The sequence below is a fragment of the Mustelus asterias genome, chromosome 7 (genome assembly GCF_964213995.1).
Source record: "Mustelus asterias chromosome 7, sMusAst1.hap1.1, whole genome shotgun sequence".
Classification (NCBI taxonomy): domain Eukaryota; kingdom Metazoa; phylum Chordata; class Chondrichthyes; order Carcharhiniformes; family Triakidae; genus Mustelus; species Mustelus asterias.
Genome location: NC_135807.1, coordinates 38,410,624 through 38,428,216, shown reverse-complemented (window position 1 = coordinate 38,428,216; position 17,593 = coordinate 38,410,624). Strand labels below are relative to the sequence as shown.

General features: G+C 44.5%; 1 protein-coding gene across 4 annotated transcripts in view; it reads right to left on the bottom strand.

Annotated features, from left to right (window-relative positions):
- The window catches only part of nbeal2 (neurobeachin-like 2), a 231,847-nt gene that overhangs the window by 57,469 nt on the left and 156,785 nt on the right, over nucleotides 1-17,593 (bottom strand). For all 4 annotated transcript variants that reach the window (XM_078215895.1, XM_078215897.1, XM_078215899.1 and 1 more), the window contains 7 exons: nucleotides 16,793-16,951; nucleotides 13,726-13,885; nucleotides 12,122-12,210; nucleotides 9,705-10,436; nucleotides 5,377-5,555; nucleotides 2,209-2,368; nucleotides 1,099-1,236 (listed from right to left, as the gene is read on the bottom strand). In XM_078215895.1, the coding sequence (XP_078072021.1) occupies nucleotides 1,099-1,236; nucleotides 2,209-2,368; nucleotides 5,377-5,555; nucleotides 9,705-10,436; nucleotides 12,122-12,210; nucleotides 13,726-13,885; nucleotides 16,793-16,951 (1,617 nt within the window). The remainder of the gene's footprint in view (nucleotides 1-1,098; nucleotides 1,237-2,208; nucleotides 2,369-5,376; nucleotides 5,556-9,704; nucleotides 10,437-12,121; nucleotides 12,211-13,725; nucleotides 13,886-16,792; nucleotides 16,952-17,593) is intronic.

Here is a 17,593-nt window from a genome sequence, read left to right as displayed (position 1 = left end):
CACTCTGTGTGCGATCGGTAGGGGGGGCAGGGGGGTCCGCTGCCACTCTGCGTGTGATCAGTGGGGGACAAGGGGGAGGGGCCTGCGATCGGTCTGGGTAGCGGGGGGGAGGGTGGGGGATAAGGGGGTCAGTTATATTGTGGGGATGGGGCAAAGTCTGTGGGGGCCAGGGAGAAGGCATTATCCGGCTCGGGAGCAATGTGGCAGGGGAGCAGCATTCTATGTTTTCTTTCTGCGCATGCGTAGTTGGAGGCACTGATCGGAGCTGCAGGGTTTCGGCCACGTCAAGGCCTGCCCAAAGGCTTCTGCAGCGTGATTCAGAATCGCTGCTATTTTCTCACGCAGAGTGCGTGTGGGGGCGCCTGAGAATGGGTCTAAAGGTTGGATCTGAAACATTCCCAGTTTCAAGTCCGCACAGCACTTAGAATGAAAATGGGTCAACTTAGCACGCCCAATCAACCTAACCTGCACATCTTTGGATTGTCGGAAGAAACCGGAGCACCTGAAGGAAACACACAGAGAGAATGTGCAAACTCCACACAGACAGTGACCCAAGGCTGGAACTGAATCCGGGTACCTGGCACTGAGGGAACAGCGTGTGCCACCGTGTAGTCTAAATCTAAATTCCAATGAGTACAGGTCCAATCTGCTCAACCTTTCCTTATAAGATAACCCCTTCATCACAGGAATCATTCTAGTAAACATTTATGGAATTTCTTCCAAGGCAAGTGTATCCCCCTTAAGTAAGGAGACCATAAAGGTATACAACTATAGCCAGACTTCCCTACTTTTATATTCCATCTCCTTTACAGTAAAGGCCGACATTCAATTTGCCTTCCTAATTACTTGTTGTACCTGCATGCTAATGTTTGTGATTCATGTCATGGTGAAGAAGAGTGAGTTAGTAGCTTGGTAGGATCCGACTCAAGAGGCAACTTTTCCTAGCGCTAGAAGCTGTGGCTGGAGGGTTTAGGAGAGTCAAGGAGATGAGGTAGACGAGGAAATGATGCAAAGTGCTCTTGCTCGGAGCCTAAACTCCAGACTTGGCGGGACCCTGGCATTGCTCGTGTTGTTTTTCACAAATAAAAGTTTACAAACCTGTGTGTCTTCCTGTACAATGTAGCCCAGAATAATCCTGAGGCCAATCTGAGCCATTTCCTTCAGATCAGATGTCCCATTGTCTGAATGGAACCAAACAGCTAGCTTGTCCAACAAGTTAATGACACCTTCAAGAATCTGAAAATAGGAAGGTCAGTCAATAAATAATTGACCAGTTAACACACATTCATACACACACTGCTATTCTCCTACTGCCAGGTACACAACAAGAGTCAGAGGATAGAATGAGGAAAAGGAACCAAGGTCCATCCTATTCTGTACTGAGCTTAATTTTTATATATATTAATTCCCAGGACGTGGGTCCTATTGGCAAAATTTGATTTTTATTGCCCTTCCCTAGTTGCTCTTAAAGTCCTTCTTGTTGGGCCTTCTTCTTAAGCTGCCACAGTTAATGAGGTGAGAGTGCTCCCACACTAGATACAGAGTTCCAGGATATTGACACAGCGATGATAATCATTGCATTCCAACTGACAGTCCATTCAGCCAAGCTGAGTTGACACATTACAGACGAGTAATGGAATCTGGGATGTTCTGGCCTGTAAGGCTTAGTAACTTCACCATACAAAGTACGTACCCATCAATTCACACCTCTTTTAGCTCAACAGTCTCATTGCAAGTAGGTCCTGTGGTGCAGTGGGTAGACACCCTGCTTCTGATCCAGAAGTTCCAGCCTCAAGTCCCACTCCAGGATTTGGTGGTCAAGGAAGGTGCATTCATAACATGGCCAAACAGGTTGAGTATCAGCTTGTAAATCCTTCCAATATGCGGCAATGGCAGGCGGCAAGAGCAGGAAATGGTCAGCCATTTGATGGAAAGAAAATTGCAGCTCTCCCATCACTATTCATCACTCCAGAGTACAACATGCATTTAAAAGTGGATGTTGCCATAGGAACTTGAATTCCCCAGAGGTTAATTGGCTGGACAGCTGGTGCCAACAGAACAGGCTTGATCCCTGTTCCAACTGGGGTGGCTTTGAGCTGCCTTATCGCTCTACCCGCGGTGGAGGCCGTGGTCACTGTGGGTTGGACCTGCCTTCAGAAACTGAAAAAGAGAAGTCTCATTCGACCGACATCCCTGCCCATTGCTTACCTTTTCACTCCATAGCACTTGATTGTTCTGCCCTTCTGAAAAGAGGAAGTCCTGAAGCAGTCGGAGAAGCTTCAGTATGTTTTGGATGTGACTTGTTAATGCTGTGCTCGTAGCGTCTTTAATGTCAGAGAATGCAGACTCCAGCATCATCTCCAACAGGCTGCAATTCAAACAAAAAAATAGCATTCAACCCATAACAAAATCTAACCATCAGCCTTGTGATTTGATGACTGACTTCAGCAACTATCTTCTCCATTATCTTGTTGCCTTCTATCATTCAGATTCTCCTTTCTATTTTGCAACTATGTAAACACAAATAAGCCAATTTTAATTCTGTGTAAGTGAGAGTGTTTTGAAGTTCAGACCAGGGATTCAGCCTTGGCTCAGTGGGCTGCATCTCCACATTGTCATGGTTCATAAACCTGAGTCCAAATATTTCAATGCAGAATCTAGGAAGCTATTCCAACACAGCATTGAGGAAGTTCTTTACTGTCAAAGGTGTCAGTGCAGTGTAACATGAGGCTCTGTCTGTCTTAAAGGCAAAATACTGTAGATGCTGGAATCTGAAACAAAAACAGAAAATGCTGGAGAAACTCAGCAGGTCTGACAGCATCTGTGGAGAGAGAATAAAGCCAATGTTTCGATTCTGGATGATCCCTTCATCAGCTCTGACGAACAGTCATCCAGACTCGAAATGTTGGCTCTCTCTCCCCAGATGCTGTCAAACCTGCTGAGTTTCTCCAGCATTTTGTGTTTTTGCTCTGTCTGTCCTCTCAGCTAAACATGATGGGTGGGGTTTTTGGCCCCCTATTGTGGCGGCAGAGGCAGCTTGCCAATAACCTGCAGTAGATTTTCCAGTCCTGCCATTCTCGATGGTGTTTCCCATTGTTTGCACCTTCTGCTGCCGGGGAACCCATAGCTGGGGGGATGTGTCTGCTGCCATCAGGATCAGAAGATCCCGCTGACAGGAATAGCTAGAAAATCCCACTCAAGATATCCCATATTGCTCTTCCAAGAGTTCTCCTATTACCCTGGCCAATATTCATCCCTCAACCAAAATAGCAACAGATTGTCAGGCCATTATCCCATTATCGTTTATGGGATCTTGCTGTTTGCAAATTGGCTGCCATGTTTCCCCACATTGCAATAATGGCAGTAAAGTGCTTTGGCATCCTGAAGTCATGAAAGATGCTATATAAATCAAACGTTTTTTTCTTTCTCACATCCATTCTCATATCCTGACTGAGATGGCTTTCATGCATTGTTCAATAGTTCCCAGTCTTTTTTAAGGGAAAAAAATAGATTCATTCCCAGAGTGTTAAACTGATTAGCTGCTTCACTTTATTAATTTCAACTTGTGACCATTCTCTGTTGTTTCTGTTATAATGGCCATTCCTATCAGGGTGTCTACTTACTGTTCAGTGCCATTATATTATTGTATCAGGTCTAAAATAATTTATTTTGCTCATTGAGGTAATGCTTCCAATGGAATGCTCTCCATTTCAGGAAACCACTGTCCCAAACTTAGACACAGAGTAAAGCCCCCTCTAAAATGTCACATCAAACATTCTCAGTGCAGGGGCTAAATACTGAGTAAAGCTTGCTGTATGGTATCCAATTCAACAATCTCAGGGCAATTGCAACATGAGTTTGAGAGGAAATCAGTAAGATGGGTTCAACAGCTATGGATGTTGGTGGGAGAGTCTCTGAACCTATCCCTGGTAGCGACTGAGGGAGAAAGAATCACTTACCTTTATTCCCATGACATTCGGGCTGGGTTCAACATATGAAAAAGCTCCTCTAATAGTGTTATACTTCCTTAGCATTGCACAGAAATGTTAGCTTAATGATGAGCTCAAATTCTTGAGATGATGTGTGTACCTCACAACCTACTGCCCAGAGACAAATGTACCTGGAACTGAGCCAAGCTAGCACATAGGCAGATAATGTATTTGTTTAAACAATGTAAACATTGGAATTACTTAATCGAAAGGTCTAGAGAATAGAATACCAAATGGAAATACCATCTTGCACTATTGAAAAGATGAAATGTACAGGACTGGGGAGATCCTTGATGCTCATTAAGCTGGTTCCAAAGTTCATGGACTAGTCTACACCCTAGCATTCAACTTGGGCAATATCCAAAGTAGAAAATTGGTAAAAATGTGATTTGAATTTGTCCACTCAATTTCAGCCATGAGATCAGGAGCAATATGATGGAAATATAGGTCTAAATTTCATGCCCCTCAATCATTCTGCTGCAAAATATCTATCCGATTCCTTCTAGTACTTGCAATATCATTTGAATACTCTGTAAAAGTGATTGGAAGACATTTTGGTGGCTGAATGACTGGCGCAGTGTATCAGCCGGGCTGCCCGTTTCAATAACAAGGAGATTCCTATCATTTTTGTGCCTCTTTTAGGGTTACAAAAGACATCTTGGAGCTCATTAGATTGCAGCCTGATAATTGGGCAAAGTTGCCACCTGCAGGATAAATGGCGCAGGGTTTGGGGAGTTGCGATGGTGGGTTGTGGTTCCATATCAGCTGCAATCCGAAGTACATTGGTGGGCTCAGGAGGAACACAGCTGCTCCTCCTCAACTTCATCCTTTGCAGCTTCTTCTGTTCTATGATCCATGGAATTGAGCAGGGTTCAACCTGTTCTTACCTACAGTCGGAGTGAGTATCTGATCTTCATATGAAACTGGTGGGTGATTTGGATACCTGGCAGAACAGTCAGCCCCTTTCAAATTGGGGCAGTCACATTCCCCATGTTAAGGTTACTGACTGCATTTTGAGTCTGTTAACACCATGTTAGTGCCAGGCAAGGTCACTTGAAACCAGCCCCATTAAATCAAAACTGTTTCCTTCTCTGGCCTCTTCCTGTAAAGTTTGTGATTATTAATGTGCATTTCAACTCGCTCCTTTGGAATCTGCAACACTTGAAAAACATCCTCCCTGAACATTTTTCATCATGGAAACTTTCCCAGTTTTACTGAAGTCAATCATGGACGTGAACAATTTCACTCCCAATGTGGAGTATGCATTTTTTTGAAACAAGTGTTTTTTTGGGGTCAGTGGTTGGATTTGTGGGAACAGGATGAGGAGGAGAGGGCAAAGAAGAAAAATCCACATGGTTTACAGCAAGTTCAAAGATGCGACACTGACCTTCTTTTGATTTCATCAGGTGGACGGACCAGCTCGCAGGCTGTCCCAAGTTTGGTCAGGACAGAAAAGATCTGTCCTCGGTCTTTCCACGCTGCATCTTCAGAGCCCTCTACACCTCGCCATGTTACAGAGAAGATGATGTTCGTCAGCAAGTTGCAAAGTTCCTCTTCTGGTGTTTGCTAGGAAAGAAAAAAGAAACATGGCTGAGATCATTTCTCCATCAGGAAGCTTTCAGTTATGTTAATTGACCATCACCAGTAAGAGACACTCTAACCACCGCTCCTTGACATTCAATGGTGTGACCATCACTGAATCCCCCACTGTCAACATCCTTGGGGTTACCATGGACCAGAAACTCAATTGGACTCACCACATAAGGAAAGGTTGAGCAGGCTAGGAATACTGCGGCGAGTAACTCAACTCCTGACTCCCCAAAGCCTATCCACCATCTACAAGACACGAGTCAGGAGTGTGATGGAATACTCCCCACTTGCCTGGATGGGTGCAGCTCCAACAACACAAGAAGCTTGACACCATCCAGGGCAAAGCAGCCCGCTTGATTGACACCACATCTACAAACATTCAATCCCTCCACCACCGACACTCAGTAGCAGCAGTGTGTACTATCTACAAGATGCATTGCAGCAATTCACCAAAGATCTTTAGACAGCACCTTCCAAACCCACGACCACTTCCATCTCGAAGGACAAGGGCAGCAGATAAATAGGAACACCACCACCTGCAAGTTCTCCTCCAAGCCACTCCATTCTGACTTGGAAATATATCGCCGTTCCTTCGCAGTTGCTGGATCAAAATCCTGGAATTCCCTCCCCGATGGCATTGTGGATCAAGCCACAGCACGTGGACTGCAGCGATTCAAGAAGGCAGCTCACCAACACCTTCTCAAGGGCAACTAGGGATGGGCAATAAATGCTGACCAGCCAGTGACGCCCATGTCCCACGAATGAATATTTTAAAAAAATTGCATATGATTTGAACATTTATGATGGAGGTATTCAGGTGGTGGGCCTTGACTGGGGATTCAGTTGTGTTCATGTATACAGGAAAAGGTGGTGGTTGGGTGGAGATGCATGATATGTAATGTGTGTCCCTGTAAATAAAAGCCAGTGCATGTATAACTACTTGGTTCCAATTCTATCCTTCACTGCAGGGCTATCTGAGTTGTGACAAGATATGGACTACTATTATAGCGATAACAACTTGCATATATAAAAAATGATATACCAAAAGCGCCAATGGGCTTCACAAAGGTGCTATCAAAAAATGGATATTGAACAAAATAAGCAGATATCAGCAGGAATGATCAAAATGATCAGACTGTGAGCCTAGATAACAAAGACACCTATGTCAGACTCCTATTTATTGACTACAGCCAGCCTTCAACACCATTATTCCTACGAAACTCATCTCCATTCTCCGTAGCCTGGGCCTCAGCTCCTCCCTCTGCGACTGGATCCTGAACTTCCTAACCCACAGACCACAATCAGTAAGGATAGGCAACAACACCTCCACGATCATTCTCAACACCGGTGCCCCACAAGGTTGTGTTCTGAGCTCCCTATTCTACTCCTTATACAGCTTTGACTGTGTAGCCATATTCCCCTCCAATTCGATTTTCAAGTTTGCTGATGACACCACCATAGTGGGTCAGATCTCAAATAATGACGAGACAGAGTACAGGAATGAGATAAAGAATCTGGTGAACTGGTGCAACGACAATAATCTCTCCCTCAATGTCAACAAAACAAAGGAGATTGTCATCGACTTCAAGAAGCATAGTGGAGAACATGCTCTTGTCTACATCAACGGGGACGAAGTAGAAATGGTCGATAGATTCAAGTTTTTAGCTGTCCACATCACCAACAACCTCTCCTGGTCCCCCCATGTCGACACTATAGTTAAGAAAGCTCACCAACACCTCTCCTTTCTCAGAAGACCAAAGAAATTTGGCACGTCAGCTACGGCTCTCACCAACTTTTACAGATGCGCCACAGAAAGCATTCTTTCTGGTTGTATCACAGCTTGGTATGGCCCCTGTTGTGCCTAAGGCCACAAGAAACTACAAAAGGTGGTGAATGTAGCCCAATCCATCACGCAAAACAGCCTCCCATCCATTGACTCTGTCTACACTTCCCGCCGCCTAAGGACCCCACGCACTCCAGACATACTCTCTTCCGCCTTCTTCCATCGGGAAAAAGATACAAAAGTCTGAGGTCACATACCAATTGACTCAAGAACAGCTTTTTCCCTGCTGCCATCAGATTTTTGAATGGACCTACCTCACGTTAAGTTGATCCTTCTCTACACCCTAGCTATGATTGTAACACTACATTCTGCACTCTCTCCTTTCCTTCTCTATGATAGTATGCTTTGTCTGTATAGCCCGCAAGAAACAATACTTTTCACTGTATACTAATACACGTGACAATAATAAATCAAATCAAAATCAAAATAGGCGGTGGTGTTGCCAATTGTCAAGCTGGATAAAGTTACATGGCTTAGGGAGGTGAGATAATTTAAACACAGGGATGAAATTTTGGTGACTCAGAGCCAACAAAGGTCAAAGACAGATTTGATTGATAGGTGTAGGACACACAGGATACATTCAAGTCCTCTAAGGTGGGCAGCGAAGAGACATAAGAATGGAAACTTTGTGATTTGTCTGCAACATGTGAGGTATTGTAGCTAAAGACATTTTCATCAGGTCATTGAAAGGATCTGCTCTGGAATTTAATGTTGAATAGATGGACTGCAGCCAATCTATACATTCCTGTGTTGCTGCCTGATTGATCCGACTGATGGACTGAGTTATGCTGGAAAGTGCACATCTATGGAGCAGAATTTTCCATGCAGCCCACTGTATGTTTTGTGGTGGTGGAAGCAGCCCGCAATTGGCCAGCGGTGGGATTTTCTGGTCCATGGTGTGGCTACACCATCTGCAGGACTGGGAGGTTCAAAACGTTCGGACATTTGTCCTCACCCAATACATTTCCTACATTGTCATACATTTCCTACAAGCTTCTAGAAGATTTTGGTATTTAGACCATTTTCAGAAATATGAGGATAATTGATGTTGTACTGGGGATGCAATTCCAATTTTTACAGAATATTTCAATTTTTACTAAGAGTTGATTGCTTCCACTATGTAAGGTTTAGATATAAAGTACTCCATCTGATACAAAAGGGGCGATTTTGCGTCTGCGTTCACCTAGAGTGTAAATGTGGGTGCAGAATCTCATGAGAGTCGAGAAACGAGATTCTTGTCGGTGAAATCTTGTTTCCTCTGTCCCTTGCCAATGACATTTGATAAATTTTAATCTTATTAATGGTCCTCCCCACCACATGATTCCCCCCCGCCCCCCCTCACTGAGTATTCAAACCTCACCAATGTGACAGCTTTAAAAGAAAAGGATTAAGTTGAGGGGATCCCACCGGGGGCATGTTGTGGGGGATTGGAGGGGGGTAATTTTACCTCAGCGTTGATTGATGGTGCCCCAATCTCTGTGGAGTCGGCCTTGCTGGCTCCATCAAGCCCTGCCCCACCAGACTGACAGCGTAGACCCCATTCCCAGAGGCTGAAGATCTGCTCTGGAAACGCAGCTGTGCACCTGGAGAGATACACTCCAGTTTTCAGTCAGAGTCTGACACTCTGACAAATTATGGAAAAATTCCACCCGAAGAATGAGAAGTGATCTCATATAAACTACAAAATACTTAAGGGGAGAGGGTGGACGCAGTCAAGATATTCCTCCTAATTGGAGGGTCTAGAACCAGGGGACATAATTTCAAAATAAGGGACAATCCATTAAGGATGAAAATATGGAAAATTATTTTTGCCCAGAAGGTTATGAATCTTTGGAATTCTCTATCCCTGAGAGCTTTGGAAGCTGTCACCAAATGTGTTCAAAGCAGATGTTGACAGATTTCTAACTATCAACAACATAAAGGGACATGTGATGGTTTGAGAAGAAGTGGATTATCAGACATGAATGTATTGTTTGGTGGAGTAGGCTCAATGGGCTGTATGTCCTACTCCTGCTCCTATGTTCCCTCAGGATTCTTGGCTTTTCATGGCAGAGAATTCCAGATTTCTATTACCCATTGAGTGAAAAAAATGTTTCCTAATTTCTCTCCAAGGTAAGGTAGCCTAGCTATCTTCAATTTACTGTAACACTTGCAGCACAAATATCATTTGGTCAGTATGCATTATACCCTTCTTGGACAATATTGCTTTCCTGAATAGCGGTGCCCAGAAAGTAATTCAATGTGTATAAAAATTATTATGAAACCAAGGAGCGTTTCAATACCTGTGGGTTGCTGGTATTGGAAGCATCATCACTGGGGAGATTTTCCTGGTAGCTGCTGTCATCCAGGACATTGGAGAGACTGGAACTTTTCCATGTCCGAATCCCTGGGAAGGGTTTGAAATTCTCCAGAGGAGATGGTGTTTCTGATGTGCTGACTGGAGTCAGATTTCCACTCTCCACGGTGGTAAAGGAACTGGTACTCCCCATTTCCGTTCCCAAGTCAAAAGAAGGGAGTGTGAAAGGCGACAGAGGCTGATAGAAAGCATCATCAGAAATGTCAGCAGGGATGGCTTCGCTTGAGCTTGGGATATCTATTGTATTGGTGGAGGAGTGACTTGTGCGATCCAAGGAATCAAATGACTTGAAGTTGAAGGAATCATAGGACTTTATCTTGCCAGAGGGGAAGGTAGGAGACATGGAAAGGTCAGAATGCCCTTCTGAAATGTCTTCGTTGAGATTCTTATTGAAGGGGAGAAAGACGTCAGAGTCTTGGAAGTCTGTTTGGCTGTTCATGCGATTGATCAGCTCTTTGCCTTGCTCTTGGATGAAGTCTTGGTTCTGATCAGAGTTCTTGAGTAAGTCTATAGAGTAGTTATTGAACGAGCTTGATAGACTGGCCTCCCGAGATTCGTATGACTCTTTGACATAGAGTTTGGTCAAGTTGTCCTGCCATCCGGCCTGTTTTGCTAACTGGCGAACAATGTCTTGCTGAGAGTAAATCAGATGAAACAGCTGAAATAAAATTGATAGTTTAGAACAGAAATAAGTAGATTGGAAATACCACTGAAAGAATAGGCTAATTAGCCCAACACCACACCATATAGAGTTCATGTAAGAAGCTGTCATGAACTTCTACCTTCATATTTCCCATCATATTATTACTGCTCCTCCCCACCACACGATCCCCCCCTCACTGAATATTCAAACCTCACCAATGTGACAGCTTTATAAGAGATTAAGTCGAGGGGATCCCACCAGGGGCACCAAGGTAATTATAGCACCCGCTAGATAGGGATAGGCCTGTTGATCCCTTATTTTAAGGAATGTTGTCCTTCCCCTATCTCCTCTGAAAAAAAATTAAATAATAACATTAAACTATCCACAACACTCAAACTGCTATCTCAACATATATCAATACAGTTCTTCTTCTTCAAATTGTCAATTAACATCATTTCCTTCTGAAAGATCCACTGCTCTGGTAGTGTTGGAGATGGGGAAACTGTTGCACTTTAATCCCCAACTTTTGGTCTGTGAACTTTACAGAGCTATCTTTGAATCCTATGATCATTGGAGTATGGCAGTGTGGTGATGTAGTATTAAAAAAGCAAACGAGAAGCTGCTATCAACACGGTGCTCACTGACTTATGTTGGCTGCTGGTCCACCAGTCTCAATTTAAGAATCTCATCCTTGCATTCAAATCCACCCGGGGCTTTGCCCCTTCCTGTCCATGTAACCTCCTCCAACATTGCAACCTTACTAGAAGATATAACAGAGAAGGAAGCCGTATATCTGATCTTTGGGATAGCTATTCAAATAGTCCCATTTCCATGCTGTTCAGCAAATGTTTCCTTTTTAAGTAGAGGCGGGTACAATTTTGCCTTTTAAAAAGCATTTAGACAGTTACATGGGTAAGATGGGTATATAGGGATATGGGCCAAATGCGGGCAATTGGGACTAACTTTGGGGTTTTAAAAAAAAGACAAGTTGGGCCAAAGGGCCTGTTTCCATGCTGTAAACCTCTATGACTCCTCTACGACTATTGATCCAATTTCGGGTGGCACGGTGGCACAGTGGTTAGCACTGCTGCCTCACAGCGCCAGGGACCCAGATCCGATTCCCAGCTTGGGTCATTGCCTGTGTGGAGTTTGCACATTCTCCATGTGTCTCCGTGTTTCCTCCGGGTGCTCCGGTTTCCTTCCACAGTCCAAAAGACGTGCTAGTTAGGTGCATTGGCCGTGCTAAATTCTCCCTCAGTGTACCTGAAGTGTGGCGACTAGGGGATTTTCACAGGAACTTCATTGCAGTGTTAATGTAAGCCTACTTGTGACACTAATAAATAAATTTAAACTTTAAAGTATAGAGGCACACGAGAAAGCACATGAGGGTTCATTGGTGCCTGACCAAAAAAATACCAGGTTTATTGACTTCAATTCATAACTTTCTTGGTGGGATTTGAACTTTTAGCTTTAGGATTGCTAATTCATTACTGTAACCACGACTACAGATGACAAGTCAAACAGGAACACACTGTTACTGGCAGAACAACCACTTATATATGTAACACTGTTGGTATAATTCTCTTGTCTACATAGCATACTACATACATCAGCCCAATTATATACCCAATTATAAAGCTTAACAATCTGTGTGAAGCTGCATAGGAGTAATGGATGCTGCAATCTGATATTTCACTTGCCTTCCGACAGACGTCCAGTCGCACAGTTAGGTCTGCTTTGTGAGACAGATAAACTACAGCAATCAGGTCCTTGTAATTTGGAACAGGATCTTAAAAGAGAAGTGAGGCCAGCATTAAAAAGGAAGAGAGGGAAATTGATCACCTTTACCAATAAAAACCATCTTACGGATGAGACATTAAGCCATGTCTGCCCTTCCAGGTTGTTGTACAAGATCCCACTACACTAATTGAAGAGGAGAAGGAGTTCTGGCTCATGGCTGTCATGGCTAACATTTACTCCTCACCAACAAGACCAAAAACAAATCACCTGGCCAATATCTCATTGCCCTTTGTGGGGTCTTGGTGTGCACAAATGGGCTGCGGAATTTCCAACATTACAACAGAGACTGCACTTTATGGGCCCGATTTCACCTTCATGTTGCCCCCATTTTTGGGTGCGAAAGCTTGGTAAAGTTGGGCATGAGGCAAGTAGCACGATCCACGCCCCAGCCTCTGCGCTGGTTCCCCCTTTACCAAGGCCCGAAAATGGCCGCAATTGGGACCGCACCGAAGCGGGCATGACGGCCATTTAAATGCATTTGCATGCATTTAAATTGGCTTAATGGGCTGCACGCCCAACCTTACTGGCACTTCCCCCTTTACCACCGTGTTCACCCATCCAGAATCTGCATGAAACAGACATGCTCCACTAAAGTCCAATTCGGGCGCTCCAGTTAGTGAGGAGGTAAGTGCCGAGCGTCCGACGGCTCTCTGCTTGAGATCGGTGGGCGGGGTGGGTGGGGAGGGAGATGGGTCTGACAGCTCTCTGCTTGAGATCGGTGGGGGGGAGGGGGGGGGGGGTCCACTGCCACTCTGCCTGTGATCAGTGAGGGGGAAGGGGTGGTCTTCTGCCACTCTGCCTGAGATCAATGAAGGGTAAGGGGGGGTCCACTGCCAGCCTGCCTGAGATCGGTGGGGGCCCGCGATCGGTCTGCGTGACGGAGGGGGTGGGGGGATAAGGGGCTCAGTAATGTTGTGGGGATGGGGCAATGTTTGTGGGGGCCAGGCAGGAGGCATTATCCGGCCCAGAAGTGATGTGGCAGGGGAGCCTCATTCTATCTTTTTTTTTCTGCGCATGCGCAGTTGGAGGCGCTGATCGGAGCTGCAGGATTTCGGGCGCATTGAGCCCAACCCACAGGCTTCTGCTGCGTGATTCGGACTCGCTGATATTTTTTCAGGCAGAGTGCATATGCGGGAGCCTGAGAACGGGTCTAAAATTTGGATCTGAAACACTCCCAGTTTAAAGTCTGCCCAGCACTTAGAATCAAAATGGTAAAATAGGGCCCTATATTTCACTGGCTAGAACATTTTAATCAAACCCTGTTAACATCCTAAACACATTGATCAGATCATCCCTCAGTCTCATAAACCAGGTTTATGCAAACTATCCTCATAATCTAACTCTGTAAACGTTAATATCATTATGGTGAATCTGGAAAACAGTTGGGCTTGGAGGTCCGTAAAAAATGAGCAGCTTCATGACATGCTAGGTTAATGTACAAGGAAACGGTCTTCTATTTGACTGTGTCAATCAGTGGGAATTTGAAGAGACATAAAGTACTTACCTGAGCAAAGCACCTGCTCTGACAGGCATCGAATGAGGGACATCGAGGCAGGAAGTTCATTTAGGAAGGAGGTCAGACCTTGGTAGCCTATGTCCTTCAGCTTCAGTCGCAGCTTGAATCTTTCCTGAACTTTCTCATATTTCAACATCTTATACATTACCTGGCCACAAAACCAAGCAAAAAATTACAAATCTTTTCAAGCCAGTGGAATTATAAAATCTCAATTGCTACTGTCCAAGATGATTTTACATCGCCAAAGCTTCTAAATAGTACAAACATAGGGTGGAATTCTCCAAACCACTGGCCTGACAAAGACAAAGGGGGCGGGGGCAAGGTGGAAGGAGGGCTCTGCAAGGGGGGGTAGAAGGGCGAGAGTTCACGATGGCAGGCAGACGGGGTGGAAGAAAAAGACAAACAATGGAATGCAGAGGGAAACCTGCGAGGGGAGGGGGGGAACTGAACCCCAATAAAGCTGCATGAAAAGATCACAGACAAGGGGGGTTGGTTAAAGGTATAGCACATTGTTTACTGTCAGGGGATGCACAAAGGCTCCAAATGCTTTGGGTAGGGGTCCAAGTGGGGCATGGGCTTGGGGGGAGGGTGGTTGAATCGAGGAACAGACTTGTTCTTGAGGCTGCTAGCCTTTTCCTTCTGGGTTGCTAATATCCTGCACAGTCTGGTGAAGACAGTTTGGCTGGAGAATGATATGAATGTGCTGGACTAGTGTTTAAAGATGGCATCAGAACCTTTGAACCCACCAGCAGATCGTAGGTGGTTGAATCAGCTGTTGGCCCACCAGATTTGGCAGGGAACTCACTTGCGCATAAGTAATGAGGCCCCAAGTGCAGAATCTGGTGCGGGATCCCACCATTCTGGCGAATGGAAAAGACACCGCCACTGCTGCCCACCAATGCGTCTCGTCTCAAAAACACAGAATCCTGTCATAGTCTTTCAGGTTTATCCTTTAGGACTATTTCTCTTGGTTTATAAGATTATCATGGGAGGAGATTGGGAGGAGTTAAGACCTAGCTGGAGGGTTTGCCTAGTTGATGCTAGAGGAAGAATTCCCAGGTAAAACTCACACGGTGGAAGATGGTATTAGGAAAGGAAAACATATGTGAAATCCTTGTGAGTTGTGAGACACTTTGGATTGGTTCCAAGAGAATTGATTGTCTACTTAAGAGACTGAACAACATAATGGGCGGTATCTTGAGCCCGCGTTCGCCATCTGCGAGGAGGGGGAGAAGGTGCCGATGATGGGGGGGGGGGGGGGGGGGGGAGGTGGGTGGAGAGAGGTGCCAATGACCGAGGGTGATGGGGGAGGACCTTGAGACCTTTGTGGTGGGTGGTGGGGAGGTTTATACAGGTATCCTTTAAGGATGGTGCCTGAATCTCTATGCAGCGGGTTTTGCTGGCATGTTTGGTGTCCGCCCCCCTGTATGACAGCTTGAAACACGCCCCCTTGATTTCTTTTTTAGCAAGAATGTCGTACGATCTGAAGAGACAACTGGTGTATTTCTCTGGAGAGAAACATGCTGGTTTTCTCACCAGAAGTGACACACTGCCATTTTTTGATAAGATTTTGTCCAATTAAATTGATGTTTTTGATTGTTGGTAAAGGTAGAAAGGGGCAAATTCTTTACAGTGTTTAAAAATCTAAGTTACCTACGAAAAGGAAATGCTGTTTAATATTGTTTTATCCTTTGCCACTGATACAGTTATATTTCTTTTAAAATGTGAAATCTTGACATGTCATCCTTTCAGCTGATAACTGGAAGTTTAAATTTATTTTTGAACCATTCTCGGTCTCGGGAAACCATAACAATTGGGACAGGAGTAGGCCATTCAGCCTCACAGCTGTCTTCCATCAGTTACTTATATCATAACTGATCTGTACTTCAACATGGTGTTCCTTCATCAGAAGTGAAGCTGAAACAGATGGATAATGGCAGCAGAGTGAGCTGTTCAGAGGAAGCATTATGTACTGGTTCTTGGGATGCAACACAGGCAGAATTAAACTATCATTTCTAGTTGCCCCAAGAACACAAAGAGGTAATTTGATATTGCAGATCATCCATCCATTGTCGAACCCAGCCAGTTTTCAGAAATTGAAACCACTGAAATGTGATATCAGGCAGGTTCTTATAAAAGGCAGGTGATGTCCTCTGCCCAGATAATGAAAGTGTAAAATAGCCCCAAAGAGGTCAACCAGATAGTGCAGGACTGGAGTTCAGTGTGGTGCCAATCCTAGCTAAGGGTAACTGATTTCCTTCTCTGAACATGACAGTGAATCCGTTGGGCAAATGTTTATGCCCATTGTGTTTTCCTGGTGTCAGCTCAGAAATGACCAAATTTATTTAGTTCACTTTCACAGTTTGACATGATGAGGTTTAAATTCATGTCTCCCTGAGCTGCAAGGGCTGGCATTCATCAGAAAACGGGGAGTGAGGAATAAGATGGGTATATAAGATTAGCAGTGCTTGCATGTAGGATAAAAAACACACACTGCAAAAGCAAAACATTGCAGATGAAGGAAATGGAGATACTCAGCAGATCAGACGGCATTTTTGGAGAGAGAAACAACATCAATGTTTCAGCTGAATGACTTTTCATCAGTGACCTAGATAGCATTGACGGCCTGAATGGGTTGTTTCAATTTCTTAATTTGTTTTTAATTCCACGACCATCAGGCTACCAGCAGGGTTTCCCAAACCTTTTCAGCCACGGAACCCTTTTGACCTCCCAAGAATATTAACGGAACCCCGAAGAAACATTGAAGAGTGAAACCACAAACAATGATTATTATTGCACAATAGCTACAAACATACAAAAACAAATTTATAAAGGTTTTTTTTCTATTTCTTATATGTATAACATTTAAACAAAGAACAAAGAATAGTACAGCACAGGAACAGGCCCTTCAAGCCTGCGTCAATCACGTTTACCTATCTAAACCAACCGCTTATATCCCACTATTCCCCGTTTGCTCATATGCAATTAGAAAGCTGTTTTATTCAGCAATTTTTTTTCTTCTAGCAATTTTTATGTTTGTCCAGCAACAACTCACCCTAAAGATCTTTTCACGCACTTCATCTGAATACTTCTTCTGTAGGATCAAAGAGTAGAATACCTCCACATTGCCAGGTTCAAAAAGCAAGGTGTAGAGCTGGTCTCGAGAAGGACCTCCCTTCAACAGACTGAGCAAGACGTCCAGAATACCACAAAGCTGAAGAAAACAGAGGTGTTTTATTCTGTGAGGCTCAGGACATGATAACCAAAGAAAAAAGAGTGGAACAGCCATCACTGGGTCACATCACCAATTCAACCTGAAACATTTGCCAACGCAAGGAAAGGAATGGTGAGTGTCAGCCTCAGCTCAGTAGTTGTATTATACCTTTGAGTCAGCAGGTTGTGGATTCAATCCCCAATCCCCACTCCAGGACTTCTACACATTATTCAAGCTGTATCACTAAGGGGAGTGTTTCCCACTGCGGAAGCTGAAGGGAAACCATGCCACATCTTCCGGCCCTGTTTGGAGATGAACTTTTGGAGATGTGCTTCTATGATAGCAACTTCCAAAACAATGACACTACCATCCAGAAGGACAAGAGCAGCAGATGCATTGGGATACCACCATCTCGAAGTTCCCCTCCAAGGCCCACACCATCCTGGCTTGGAAATATAATATCGTTCTTTCACTGTCACTGGAATCCTGGAATTCCCTCCCTAATAGCATGGTGGGTGAACCTATGCCACATGGACTGCAGCAGTTCAAGAAGACAGCCCGCCGGCACCTTCTCAAATGCAGTGAGGGATGAGCAATAAATACTGGCCTAGCCAATGAAACTAAACATCCCATGAATGAATA